The sequence below is a fragment of the Maniola hyperantus genome, chromosome 14, assembly GCF_902806685.2.
Source record: "Maniola hyperantus chromosome 14, iAphHyp1.2, whole genome shotgun sequence".
Classification (NCBI taxonomy): domain Eukaryota; kingdom Metazoa; phylum Arthropoda; class Insecta; order Lepidoptera; family Nymphalidae; genus Maniola; species Maniola hyperantus.
The window spans coordinates 7,826,680-7,840,110 of record NC_048549.1 but is presented as its reverse complement, the minus strand read 5'-3'; the positions used below and the strand labels follow the sequence as shown (position 1 = coordinate 7,840,110).

Sequence of the window (13,431 nt, the reverse complement as noted above, 5' to 3'; positions counted from 1 at the left end):
GTTATTATATGATGCTGTTAATATTATAAAACTATCGGGAATTATGGGATGCTGCAAGGTCTTAGTTCGGGGCGAACCACTAGTATTTTAATGAGCATCAGAACTTTTAACATAACTTCACAATAATGTTAATCGATGGCGCTGGCATGGGGTAATGAAATTATGGGATACTGCGAGGCTAACCGCGAAACATCGAACACAGTTTTCTGTGATTGAAGCCGCGAACTAAGAAGTTCGGGGCGAATCACAAGTTAATTTAAATCTGGTCACACTGTCACTCATGCCAATGCTAGACTTAATATTCATTCGGTCACCACTCTATTCAATCCTCAATCATTTCTTGTTTCAACCACCGACTTTTTGACATTCAACGAAGGTAGGTATGGCATTTGCATGAACAATCATCTGTCATCTGTCAGTCTCGCCACATCTCACTCCAACACTAGCCTTTTACTGGGAAGTCTCACTCTTTCCTGAATGTAATGAAGTTGCTTAGAGCAATTCGCCTACGGTGAACAGTGCGTCTACTGAGCTGAGTACTGAATTGAATGAATGTATTTTATGCAGTGAAGTTGAAATTATTCGAGTTTGTGGAACAAGAAAGTAAATGCTGGCTCGATTTTTTAGGTTTTATATTATTTAATTTGTTCAAAACTAATTTAATATTTAAAAAATTGTATTGTTCATTTATATCAATGGCTATGCAACCTCATAGTAAGAAAAGAGTGTGCTATTATTACGACAGTAAGTACCTACTACAAAGTTTGTTACCCGCCAACAAATCGATCTTTGTAATAAAATCGTTGTTTTTTAACTTTCAATACATAATTATGCTTATTTCTTGAAAGTCATTTGATAAGAATATGTTCTTTTACGTTTTTTATTACTTACTGAGGTCCATATTCGTCTTAACATTTTTATGGAATTGTGTGTCATGTCATTTAAAGGCGTCTGTACCTCAATCCGCGTCGCTATTGGTCAGAATGTTTTTGTACTCTTCTTTTTGTGTAAAGTACAGGCTGAAATATGTCAAGCTCGGAAATGAACTGAGTAATAATTTCATATGAAGTTGAAAATGATAATGTAGTTTTTGAAATTTATAACTTAATTTTTAGGTGATATTGGCAATTATTACTATGGGCAAGGTCATCCTATGAAGCCTCATCGTATACGTATGACTCATAACTTGCTGTTAAATTATGGTTTGTATAGAAAAATGGAAATTTATGTAAGTAAAAATATGTTTTATTTTCTAAATTTTAGAGAAGTTTAGAGTCTTCAGGTTATACAATAATTATTTGAAACAAAATGATTTTTTTTTGTTCATTTTTCAGAGACCTCACAAGGCAACTGCCGATGAGATGACAAAGTTTCATTCAGATGATTATATTCGTTTCTTGCGCTCCATCAGGCCTGACAATATGTCAGAATACAATAAGCAAATGCAAAGATGTAAGTTTTATAACTGATATTTACCCCCAACTATAGTCTTATCTAGGGTTTTAAGGCTACAAAGAAAAAGGAACCATAAAGAATATTATGGGATTGCTCAATGAAGGATTACGAAAAAAAAAAACCGCCCAAGTGCGAGTCAGGCTCGCGCAATGAGGGTTCCATACTACAGTCGTATTTTTTCGACATTTTGCACGATAATTCAAAAACTTTGATGTATAAAAATAAATAAAAATCTGTTTTAGAATGTACAGGGGAAGACCTTTCATATGATACCCCACTTGATATAGTTATCTGACTTCGAAAGTTGAAAATACTAATTATTAGTTCATGACCACAATTAAATTTTTTTTGTGTGATCTAATCCTAAATTCACAGATTTCAGATTTTTCCCCAAATGTCAGCCATAAGATGTACCTACCTGCCAAATTTCATGATTCTAGGTCAACGGGAAGTACCCTGTAGGTTTCTTGACAGACAGAGGGACAGACAGACAACAAAGTGATCCTATAAGGGTTCCGTTTTTCCTTTTGAGGTACGGAACCCTAAAAATGACGCCGGATGGGGATAAATTTCAAACACTTCAGCAATTATAAAAATGTTTTCTCTTTTCACTAGAAAAAGCCTTATGCAAAAAAAAATTAAGCACCACATAACAACACTACTTCCTTGGGCGACATGACCTAAACAACTGTCTGTTTCTGACCGTGTGGACGACAAAGTTTCCGAAACATTGTTCATGGAAACATCTACGCTACGTCGTGTTTCAGAAACTGTGTATCCGAAACATTGTTTCTCAGTCAAGGCTTTACAGTCAACCATAAAAATTACATATCTAAATCTTCTCACAAAATTCGTCTATCCATTGGTGAAAATTGCATGAAAATCCCTACCATAGTTTCAAAGATTTGTGTGCAGTATGCGCAGACAGACAAATTCAAAATTGTTTTATATAATTTGTAGTTACTAGTTACAGCCCTTTCCGTTATGCTCGCTAACATACAAACACATTCGCCATCAAACGAGATCCTGCAAAAAACTGAACACAGTGTGAAAGGGCTGTTAAAATGTACACTGAACTGTAATTGATTTCCCTGCTTTTTAAATAAGCATGTATATTGCTACAAATAGGTATTTTAATAAAATAAGAATGTCATAAATCTTGAAATTTTTTTTCTTTGGTTGAAGTAACTGTATTTTTTTAAATGAAAGAATTTATATACACGTATAAAAGAAAAGCTGACTGACTGAACTATCTACGCACAGCTCTACTGGACGTATCATGCTGGACGAAGTCGCGAGTATAAGCTAGTGTTACAATAAAACTTAAAGCTAGCCTTATCTAATTAATCATGCCTGTGTCCAATGGTGTTATGAATACCGGCTGCATTTCCGTGCTAAACAGCCAGGTTTATCCTTTGTGCAAAAAATGAGCCAGCCCTTCTGCCACCAGATGAGGTAATTAACAATAAATATTTTTTTTCCAGTTAATGTTGGTGAAGATTGCCCAGTGTTTGATGGATTATATGAGTTCTGTCAGCTGTCAGCGGGAGGCTCAGTGGCTGCAGCAGTTAAATTAAATAAACAGGTAATAAAATCATATTTAGGGTTCCATACCTCAAAAGGAAAAAAGAACCCTTGTAGGATCACTTCGTTGTCTGTCTGTTGTGTCTGTCAAGAAACCTATAGGGTAAGGGTACTTCCCGTTGATCTAGAATCACGAAATTTGGCAGGTAGGTAGGTCTTATAGCACAAGTAAAGGAAAAAAATCTGAAAACCGTGATTTTGTGCTTACATAAAAAAAATGTGTTCATGAATAAATAATAATTAATCTACTTACTCGTATATCAAGTTGGGTATCATACTATGAAAGGGCTTTACATTATTATCATCTAGTAACAAAAGACTCACCTTAAAGACTGAAAATTTGTATTTGATTTTTATTTCTTACTGGATGATGCCCGCGATTTCGTCCGCGTGGAATTAGGTTTTAGAAAACCCGTGGGAACTCTTCGATTTTTAGGGTATATCCTTCCCCGGGATTGAAGCTAACTCTGTACCAAATTTCATCAAAATCGGTTAAACTGTTGGGTCGTGAAAAGCTACAGACAAACTTTCGCATTTTGCATAGTATGAGTAATTAGTATAGATTATTGTACTTATCGGTTTTTTTTTTACAAAATTATGTAATTTTTTTTTTCAAATATAATTTAATTCAAAGTGACCACTAATTAGATGTAGTTTACATTATATTTTTGCTCACTGTCTGTGGCAGTAGATTGTGTAGGGGTTATATATCTTTTATTTACCCACAATTATTGCAAAATAAATTTGATTTGATTTGATAATTTTCAGGCATCAGAAATCTGCATAAATTGGGGTGGTGGCCTCCACCATGCAAAGAAATCCGAAGCGTCAGGTTTCTGTTATGTGAATGACATTGTGTTGGGGATTCTGGAGCTGCTAAAATACCACCAGAGGGTGTTGTACATAGATATTGACGTGCACCACGGGGACGGAGTGGAGGAAGCGTTCTACACTACCGACAGAGTTATGACAGTGTCTTTCCATAAGTATGGAGAGTATTTCCCAGGGACAGGTAGGTTAATCATAGTTTTTTTTCTTGTAAAATTTGCAGTTGTAATGTTTCATCTATCTATACTTCCATACTAATATTATATTTTCATATATGAAAAAAAAACCCCGGATGGATTCGAAACTAGTCTGGCTAATGTCGACTAAACACGCGAGTAAAGCCGGTGTGTGATATATTATGTATAATATTAGTATGGATATCTTTTTTAAAAAATTATATTAATACCTAAAACACCAATATTAGATAGCCTGTACGTGTAAACAGGTGATCTACGAGACATCGGTGCGGGGAAAGGCAAGTACTACGCAGTGAACATCCCCTTACGCGATGGCATGGACGACGAATCCTACGAGTCTATCTTCGTGCCCATTATATCCAAAGTGATGGAAACCTTCCAGCCTAGCGCTGTTGTGTTGCAGTGCGGCGCAGACTCGCTTACAGGTAATCCAACTAGCTCATGTCCGCGACTTCGTATGCGTGGATATGGGTTTTTAAAAATGCCGTGGGAACCATAGTGGGAACTTTTTGATTTTCCGAAATAAAAAGTAGTCTATGTCACTCTCCAGGTTAAACTATACCCATGCAAAAAGATCACGTCGATCCATTGCTATTTGCGGGGTTGCGACGTGATTGAAGGATAAACCAACAAACAAACACACATTCGCATTTATAATATGGGTAGTGATTCAAAGAATGATTGATCAAAATGATTATAAATCCTGATTCTTTCACTGATAGCAGTGAAAGAATTTTCAGAATCGGATCATTAGTTTTGGAGATTACCACTACATCCAAATTTAAAAACTTAGCCTCTTTATAATATAAGTGTATGACTATGGCAACTAGAACCAAAACCCTACTGGACTATTGCGTAAGCTCTTCCCATTCTGAGAGACCAGTGCTCCGTAGTGGGCCGGCGATTGGTTGAAATTATAATGATGACCGATTTTGAGCCACGGCGGCGGTGTACAAAATATATAGTACGCGACAGGTTAAATAGCAATCGGGGAGGGAACGCCCTGCACCAGCCGCAAAGTCCCCGCGCTAAGTCCGTGCGGGATGTCTTCCCGTCTCATACACCGATTGCCATCTCAACCTGTCGCATACTATAGGTGCACTCTCTATTCCCTTATCCTCATAGTCCTTTTTTTTGGTCTACACATCAGCTTTCCTAACCTCAGCTTGCCGGGATGTTACGGACATTATCTAACACCTTATATGTATGTTTGTAGGCGACAGGTTGGGCTGCTTCAACTTGACCGTCCGCGGTCACGGCCGCTGCGTGGAGCTGGTGAAGAGATTCGGCTTGCCGTTCCTACTTGTTGGAGGAGGAGGGTGTGTATTTATTATTATTATTTCAAATATTTAATATTCCGTACCTCAAAAGGAAAAAAGGAACCCATAAGGATCACTTCATTGTCTGTCTGTCAAGAAAATTTGGCAGGTAGTTATGTCTTATTGCACACGTAAGGGGAATAATCCGAAAACCGTGAATTTGTGATTACATCACAAATTCTTTTAAAAAGTGTTCATTAACAATTATATAGTATTTTCAACTTTCAAAGTAATATTAATATACCTATTTTGCAGAAACATTGTTTACAATGGGATGTTATACAAGTGGCATCGTTTCTGATGTTTTGTCTAAATTAAATTTAGAATATCTGCATCTTTTTAATATTACATAAAAACCGGCCAAGTGTAGGGTTCCGTAGTCACAACTTAGCCATGATAGTTTTCCTTTGAAATTGATTATAATATATACTACTGCTGTGAATTTTTTCACGTTCCTATATACTACCATTTGGCTGATAAAGAGGAGATAAACACTTGACTCTAATAAAAATTAGAACTTTAAAACATCATATTTTGCAAACAGATCTAGAAATCGAAAAATGATAGAACTACGGAACCCTAAAAAGGACGGAAAATAAATTTTAAATTAAAGACTTATTGCTACTTTATAAATCTAAACACTTTGCTCAGCAAATTATCTAGGGCATGTGACCAAGCGAGCCCAGCCTGCATTTACTATATGTTGTTCTTTTTATTAACAGTTACACAATCCGCAACGTGTCTCGATGCTGGACGTATGAAACGTCAGTAGCACTCGGAGTAGAGATAGCCAACGAGTTACCCTACAACGACTACTTCGAATACTTCGGGCCGGACTTCAAGCTGCACATATCGCCCAGCAATATGTCCAATCAGAACACGCCGGAGTATTTGGAGAAGATCAAGAATAGACTGTTTGAAAATCTGCGGATGTTGCCGCATGCGCCCGGTGTACAGGTAACTACTATTGAGTCTATTTTTAGGCTCGGTTATCTATCTTAAATATATAAAAGGCAAAGGTGACTGACTGACTGACTGACTGATCTATCAACGCACAGCTCAAACTACTTGACGGATCGGGCTGAAATTTGGCATGCAGATAGCTATTATGACGTAGGCATCCGCTAAGGATTTTTGAAAATTCAACTCCTAAGGGGGTGAAATAGGGGTTTGAAATTTGTGTAGTCCACGCGGACGAAGTCGCGAGCTAGTCGTTACATATATTCGTTAAAATGGTTTCTATTGACATTTTGTTCTGTAAAGCTATGTTTAACGGTTACGTGTGTGTTAAAATTTGCTGAAGCAACCGTGCCTTAGTGTTTCTTAGTAAAACATGGAACCTTTACGAGTCAGATCCACCACCGAAATGCCCGAACTGAAAGGAGATTTTGCTATTTTAAAATAATTATTAGGTTTCTTAGACAGTTTTTTGGAAAAAATAACTGTTTAAGAGATAATGACCGCCAAAGTTTTTAGTAACTATCATAGCTAACTAGTATGAGAAATCTAATGTATGTTCTGATACCACTTGGCCAGATTTTAAATAAGATATTGCTTTAAAATTTGGTCAAGATAGAAGAAGATAAATTTATTTTTATAGCTTAAGTGTAGACAAAAGCAACTTGAATACCTAGTTGTTTGATGAATGTTAATTGATTTTGGTAAACAATAAACTTTTAAAAACTATCGCAATTCACGCTATTGAATCTTCTTTCTTCATTGGTTTCTTTTCCGCACTCAGACACCATTTAGTAAAAATGTAAAAATATGTTTAACAGGTACAAGCTATCCCAGAAGATGCGGTAAACGACGAGTCTGAAGACGAAGATAAAATTGACAAAGACGAACGACTACCGCAAAGTGAAAAGGTAAATACAATTTTGTACATCATATCATTGTAGTATAATATAGTTATGCATGTGAAAAGGGCCGGATTGAGCACTAATTCATGATTGTATGAATTTCAGGACAAGCGCATAACAGGTGACGGCGAGCTGTCGGAATCTGAGGACGAGGGCGACGCGCGGCGCGACAACCGCTCTTACCGCGCGCCGCAGCGCAAGAGGCCGCGCCTTGACAAGGACGCCGCACCCAAAGACGACGTCAAAGGTACTCTTTTCCCTCTCTCTCTCTCTCTCTCTCCCTCCCCTCTCACTCCCGGCTTTCTCCGCATCGTACTCCTCACTGCTGAGGGACTTTTTCGTACCTATTGTCTGACTGACTGAACTGGATCGGTCTAAAACAAAACGGATAAGACAGTCTGGTCCAATCCAGTCCGGTCAAAATTACACTAACCGAAAAATGCGTAAAAAATTTCGCTTCTGCCGGGCGTACCTCTGACGTCTAATTTTTTTGTATTGTGCATATTTCTACTTAATCAACTAATTATCTACTTTTAGTTACTCTTCTTATAGCGTTTAATATATATTTTTAGCTGAAGACGCAAAAGACGACGTTAAAAGCGTGAGCAGTATGGAAGAGCCAAAGAAAGAAGTGACATCCAACGCCTGATCCGCGCGGTAACTGACTGACGTGATCGACAAAACCACCGGCCGGCTCCTATACCTCTGGTGTCAACTAAATAAATACTATAAGGGTAACCGCAGACGATGGACTATCATCCGCGGCGCTCAATAGTTCACTACTTAGGCTAAGATCAATATAGCATACTGGACTGGAATGCTAAAACGAGACAGGTTTATATTATGTTCTTTACATAAATCTCCTGTTTTAACTTCAACCTGGTCTTGGTCACGTAGTATCTGCTGTTGAATATGACGTAAAAAGATGGTCGCTGAGACCATGGTCGCGGTCGTGGGCTCCCAGTGCGCGGAAGAAATTAGGCCTACTTGCACCAAACTGCTTCTGGTTTCGTTGAATTTTGCAATGCTGTCACTTTTTGCCAAGCTTATTCCAGAATTGACAAGAAAATGACAGGAATAGAAAAATTAACTTAAACACATTTAAAGGGTTGGTGTAAGTCGACCTAACCTGAAGGTGAGATCTATAAAGCGCACTCTTACTTTGCTTAGACTTAGGCAGAGTTAAAACGAGACAGCTATATCTCTCATAATATGAGTCTGTCTCGTTTTAACTCAATCTTAAGTCTGAGCCAAGTCAAAGATAGATTTCAGCCTAAGTTGTACTATTAGTCGATTGTGTGCTTTATGCATTGCAATTTTAAGTAATCTGTACTACTCTAAACAAAATAATTTGATCATTAACATGCGACAGTAACGATTGATAAAATTGAGTAAATCTGTAAGAGAACTTATTGGTCGTCAAAACAGCATCATCATAATAATTATCAACCGATAGACGTCCACTGCTGGACATTGGACTCTTGTAGGGATTCCCACACGCTACAGTCTTGCGCCGCCAGAATCCAGCGGCTCCCTGTAACTCATTTGATGTCATTTGTCCACCTACTGGGGGTTCTTCCAACGCTGCGCTTTCGGGTCTCCATTCTATCATCTTAGGACCCTGAAGTCCCTGATCCCAACGTCGAAAAACCGATAGATGCTGGGGTCTCAAGGTACATAACAATATATCGAGGCGACAATACCGATAGTCAAAAACGGAGCAGAATTGTAGGCACTGGGCTTGCATAAAAGGTCACTCGCAGTCGCTATCGAAACTCACGTCTAAAGCGACAAGCTCAGGATTGTTTTTCTTAAGCGAAGTGTCCACTAGTACACAATAAATCTAGCAGGAGTCTGATCTGGCAAGTCACCAAGCACTGTGTAAACACTCGCAGCAAGTAAATTGCAAGTTTCAGTATACTAACTTGCAGAGAACTCTGTTCGCCAAGTTTCGCTAGATTCGTAACTAAATCGCTATTGTAACAAAGTCGCTAGATTTGTTACAAAATTAACAGTTCTTGTACGAAGAGTTGTCAAATTAAACGACCATTTGAATGTCAGCGAACAAGAACGTATTGATAAGAGAGACACGATTTTTAGATAGTGTTCTAATATTTTGTAATAAAAAGTAAGGTTTTTAAATTCTTTGTAAATAAATAGTATTTTTTACAAAATACAATTCTGTAGTGAAAAATTGGACTTACAATAAGTGATTTATGGTGCTAATTCGGTTGTGCAAAAATCTCTTTAAATTGACAAGTTAATGTGGCTAATTCTGTTTGCTCTTTAAATTGACAGGTCTAAATCAATCAATCAGGTGATATCCTCTTCCACAGGGAATGTTTCGAAAGGGATAGCAATAAATTAAGACTTGCTGGTTCGATTACGGGAAAGCTGCATCAATCATTGCTACAATCTAAATTGTTGTGATTGGCTGAATTTTTAATTAACTAAAATGGAACGTCTAAATCTATTGCTATCCCTTTCATAATGTTGCTTGCGGAAAAGAATAACACTAGATTTAGACCTGTTAATTTAGTTTAGTTTAGAGACTGCACAAGAGAATCGGCTCCATTGTGTACAGCAGAATTGATAAGAATAAGAGCACTAATTGGGATGATGCCTTGTCAAAAATAAATTATTTCTTAGAAATGATTAAATAGGTGCCTTCCAAAACTCGTAAAATCCACGTCCTCTGTTAAATTAACGATCTAAATAAAAAAAGTACGTCAAATGTTTATGACGTCTCATCTATGTATTTCACACAAGCTCCCTTACTAAGCGCACGTTTTGACATTCATGATAAAAAGTCGCTGATTTGACTAGTCGTCGTCGTCCCTATTCCAGGGATCAATGAACATGATAACGATACTTTTAGGCTGAGATCTATAGAGCGCACTTTTACTTTGCTCAGACTTAAGATTGAGTTAAAACGAAACAAATTTATGTGATAGAGCTCTGTCTCGTTTTAACTCTGTCTTAAGACTAAGCTAAGTCAGAGTGCGCTCTATAGATCTCACCCTTAAGATTTGCCAATTTACACTTGAGATTCGTGTGCAAACGAATTGGCACCAATTTCGTATTTAAATATCGTAAGAAGTATATAGTAATAATAATAATTTTAGACTTATTTCGTAGGGTTACGACATTGTATAAGAGAACGGGTAATAATTTATGCAGATTTTGGTCTGTAACAACAGAGTCCGGTCAAAACCACGATCCACGCATTTGGGTTTATTCGATATCGACAATATTAAATCATTATCCTGTTTTGTGGTATGTACCCGTTGTTTTATACAACAATAGCAATAATGGGGCCGATTCTCTTGTACACAATCTCTAAACTAAACTAAAATGACACGTCTAAATCTATTGCTATCCCTGTCATAATGTTGCTTGCCGAAAAGGATAGCACTAGATTTAGACGTGTTAATTTAGTTTGGTTTAGAAATTGTGTACAAGAGAATCGGCCCCAATGTTTGTTTGCAATGGCACCGATTCTAAGCACAACCTAATTTTAGAGTATTCGCACCCTCTTCTTACTATTGTAATATGAAAAGGACAGAAGCAGTTTGACATTTCTAAATTTAATTTTTAGATGGTAAACCCGTGATTTTAGCACGCACTCGCGAACCTACTGTTTAAATTTGTATTGTGCACTAAAATTTAGAGTCTTTAAATGTGAAAGTCATGTTCCGTTCCTTTTTTAGCATTAGTAAAAAGAAAAGGATGCAGATACTCTAAATTTAGTTTAGAGAGAGACTAGAGAATCGAGGCCAATGTATGTTTAAATTTACTAATTATGGATTATGCGATCTCAAGTTTTTGTATCGTGTGTATTTTTTTTTACTGTGAGCGTTTTCAGGAGACAATGAGGATCAACCAAAAATAAATATTGAATAGTATGAAGTATGCGCTACAATTTCGTGAGCATTTTACTTTTAAATTAATTCAAAAGTCGGACGGGATGACGATGACATCATAGTTCCCCCCCCCCCCCCCCCCCACCCGCGATTACATTGTACTGGTCGGTCGGCACAAGTTCATTCACCGTCTTCTTCTTCGCTCTGGGCTGGTTTCCGCACTTAAACGTTTCCGTCTGTTGTGCGTTTCATTCACCGTATAGCTTGTGTTGCGGCTAAGATTGACAGATGGAAAAATTAAAAAGTAGAGCAGATTTCTACTTCGCAAGTGCGAGGTTGTCCGTACCACCGTACAAGAAATAACACTTTTTTAGGGTTCCGTACCTCAAAAGGAAAAACGGAACTCTTATAGGATCACTTTGTTGTCTGTCTGTCTGTCAAGAAACCTACAGGGTACTTCCCGTTGACCTAGAATCATAAAATTTGGCAGGTAGGTACATCTTATAGCTGACATTTGGGGAAAAATCTGAAAACCGTGAATTTAGGGTTAGATCACCACCACGTATCATATGAAAGGTCTTCGCCTGTACATTCTAAAACAGATTTTTATTTATTTTTATGCATCATAATTTTTGAATTATCGTGCAAAATGTCGAAAAATACGACTGTAGTACGGAACCCTCATTGCGCGAGCCTGCCTCGCACTTGGCCGGTTTTTTCTTGTGATGTAACCACAAATTTACAGTTTTCGGATGTAAACAGGCGTGTAAACGTGCATTTATATCTTTATTCATTCACAATAATTACACTGGAAAGAAAATAATTAACCAAGTTCTTTAAAAAGCGAGTGTTAAAATAACCTAATTTTTCTTCGAATCTTTGCAAAGCTCTTTATCCTACGAAATACGAATAACAATACTAACGAAATGTAACTTAGCTCAAAAATAGCGAGCGCCACGTAAAACTTACCGCGGTAAGCTGAGCTTGAATATTTATATCACGCAGCGCTGCCAGTTCGCCCTGCGATGCCAATATGTCCTTGAAATAACTAATCGCGTTCGACCTTGATGTGTCTAATTAATAAATAGCTGCCTATGAAAGTTACATTTCCGATGTTGTTATTCCTAGTCTTTATCCGATCTTTCTATTTAAGTCTTTATTTGCTAAGTAGTATATTAATTAGTGTTAGATTAGATAGGTCTTATTTTTATTATATTTAGGGTTATAATTAACAGTTAATTTTAACCCTACTGAATCATAATTAATTGAATTTCTAATTACAGTAGCCGGCAGAAAATATTGTACATTAACCTTTAGACAGGGATTACGTCTCCGTAGAGCGTTGTCTCTGTCACTCATATCATGTGACGTTTTGTCGGTCTCGGCGACAGAGACAACGCTCTACGAAACCGCTATCTCTTTCTAAAGGTCGATGTATAATATTTCCTGCCGGATGCTGTATAGGCAAATGTCAAAATTTCTAAATCTTTTGTTTTGTTAAACTCATCAGCTGCCTAAGACAAAATCCTTTTATTTTTTGACAAACGGTTTATTTCACATCTATGTGTAATGTTATGAAATACTTGTGTTACATCCGTCGATCCCTTTGACACTGGCAATGATGTGCACAAACATTTGAAAAGTTTCCTAAGACAAATTGATGCTACAAACTTTTCTAATGTGACTAATTTTATTATTGTTATCATGATAGGATTGACTCGCAATTAGGGTGTGTTTCCACTGAAGCGGAGCTGTGTCGCGGACTATAGTTTAATTTTAAGAAACATCCTGCATAGCAATGAATTGCATGATTTCCTAGAAATATGCCTCGAGCCTGCTACTGTACTTCGTCGTCAAGCGGTTGACAACCATACAGACAATCTTAAAACTAAGAGTCGCCACAAACACGTCTCTACCCTGCTTCACTTTATTGGAAACGGTCCCTAATCGTGTACTGTTTATTTTGTATTACAACCTAAGTGATGTTCGTTTCTGTGTTGAATGAAACTTGATGTTCGTAAGGAACATGATTAGATAAGACTGTAAATATTATATTTTTTATTTGTTGAATACATAATGTGTCCGAATAATATTGTTTTATTTTTAATATCCTCCAATAATAAATAAATAATGTAGTGCTGTAGACGAAGCTGTCATAGTCTAGTGGTTAAGACGTCGGCCTCCTATGCACGGGTCCGGGGTTCGATCCTGGGCACACCTTTAACTTTTCAGTTAGGTCTGTGCGTTTTTAAGCAATTAAATATTACTTTAAACAGTCCCGGAGAACGTGAGAAAACCTGCATGCCTGAGTTTATAAGCGCCT

At 37.3% G+C, this 13,431-nt stretch overlaps 1 protein-coding gene across 2 annotated transcripts; it reads left to right on the top strand.

Moving 5' to 3' along the window:
- The first annotated feature begins 88 nt into the window (after positions 1–88).
- On the top strand, positions 89–13,198 carry HDAC1 (histone deacetylase 1). Of its 2 annotated transcripts, none has more exons than XM_034975292.2 (12): positions 89–744; positions 1,116–1,228; positions 1,335–1,452; positions 2,940–3,040; positions 3,808–4,051; positions 4,313–4,489; positions 5,281–5,383; positions 6,106–6,340; positions 7,162–7,251; positions 7,351–7,492; positions 7,818–10,700; positions 11,005–13,198. In XM_034975292.2, the coding sequence occupies exons 1-11, from the start codon at positions 549–551 to the stop codon at positions 7,892–7,894; spliced, it is 1,596 nt and encodes a 531-aa protein (XP_034831183.2). In that variant the 5' UTR covers positions 89–548; the 3' UTR covers positions 7,895–10,700; positions 11,005–13,198. The 2 variants fall into 2 exon arrangements, with proteins under 2 accessions (XP_034831183.2, XP_069358950.1); XM_069502849.1 differs by having other exon boundaries at positions 7,818–10,722; positions 11,014–13,198.
- The last annotated feature ends 233 nt before the right edge of the window (positions 13,199–13,431 follow it).

Coding starts and splice junctions, on each gene's coding strand:
- HDAC1 (XM_034975292.2), top strand. CDS start 549: ATGAATGTATTTTATGCAGTGAAGTTGAAATTATTCGAGTTTGTGGAA. Junction 5,384..6,105: donor CTACTTGTTGGAGGAGGAGG/GTGTGTATTTAT, acceptor TTTTATTAACAG/TTACACAATCCGCAACGTGT. Junction 7,252..7,350: donor GACTACCGCAAAGTGAAAAG/GTAAATACAATT, acceptor TATGAATTTCAG/GACAAGCGCATAACAGGTGA.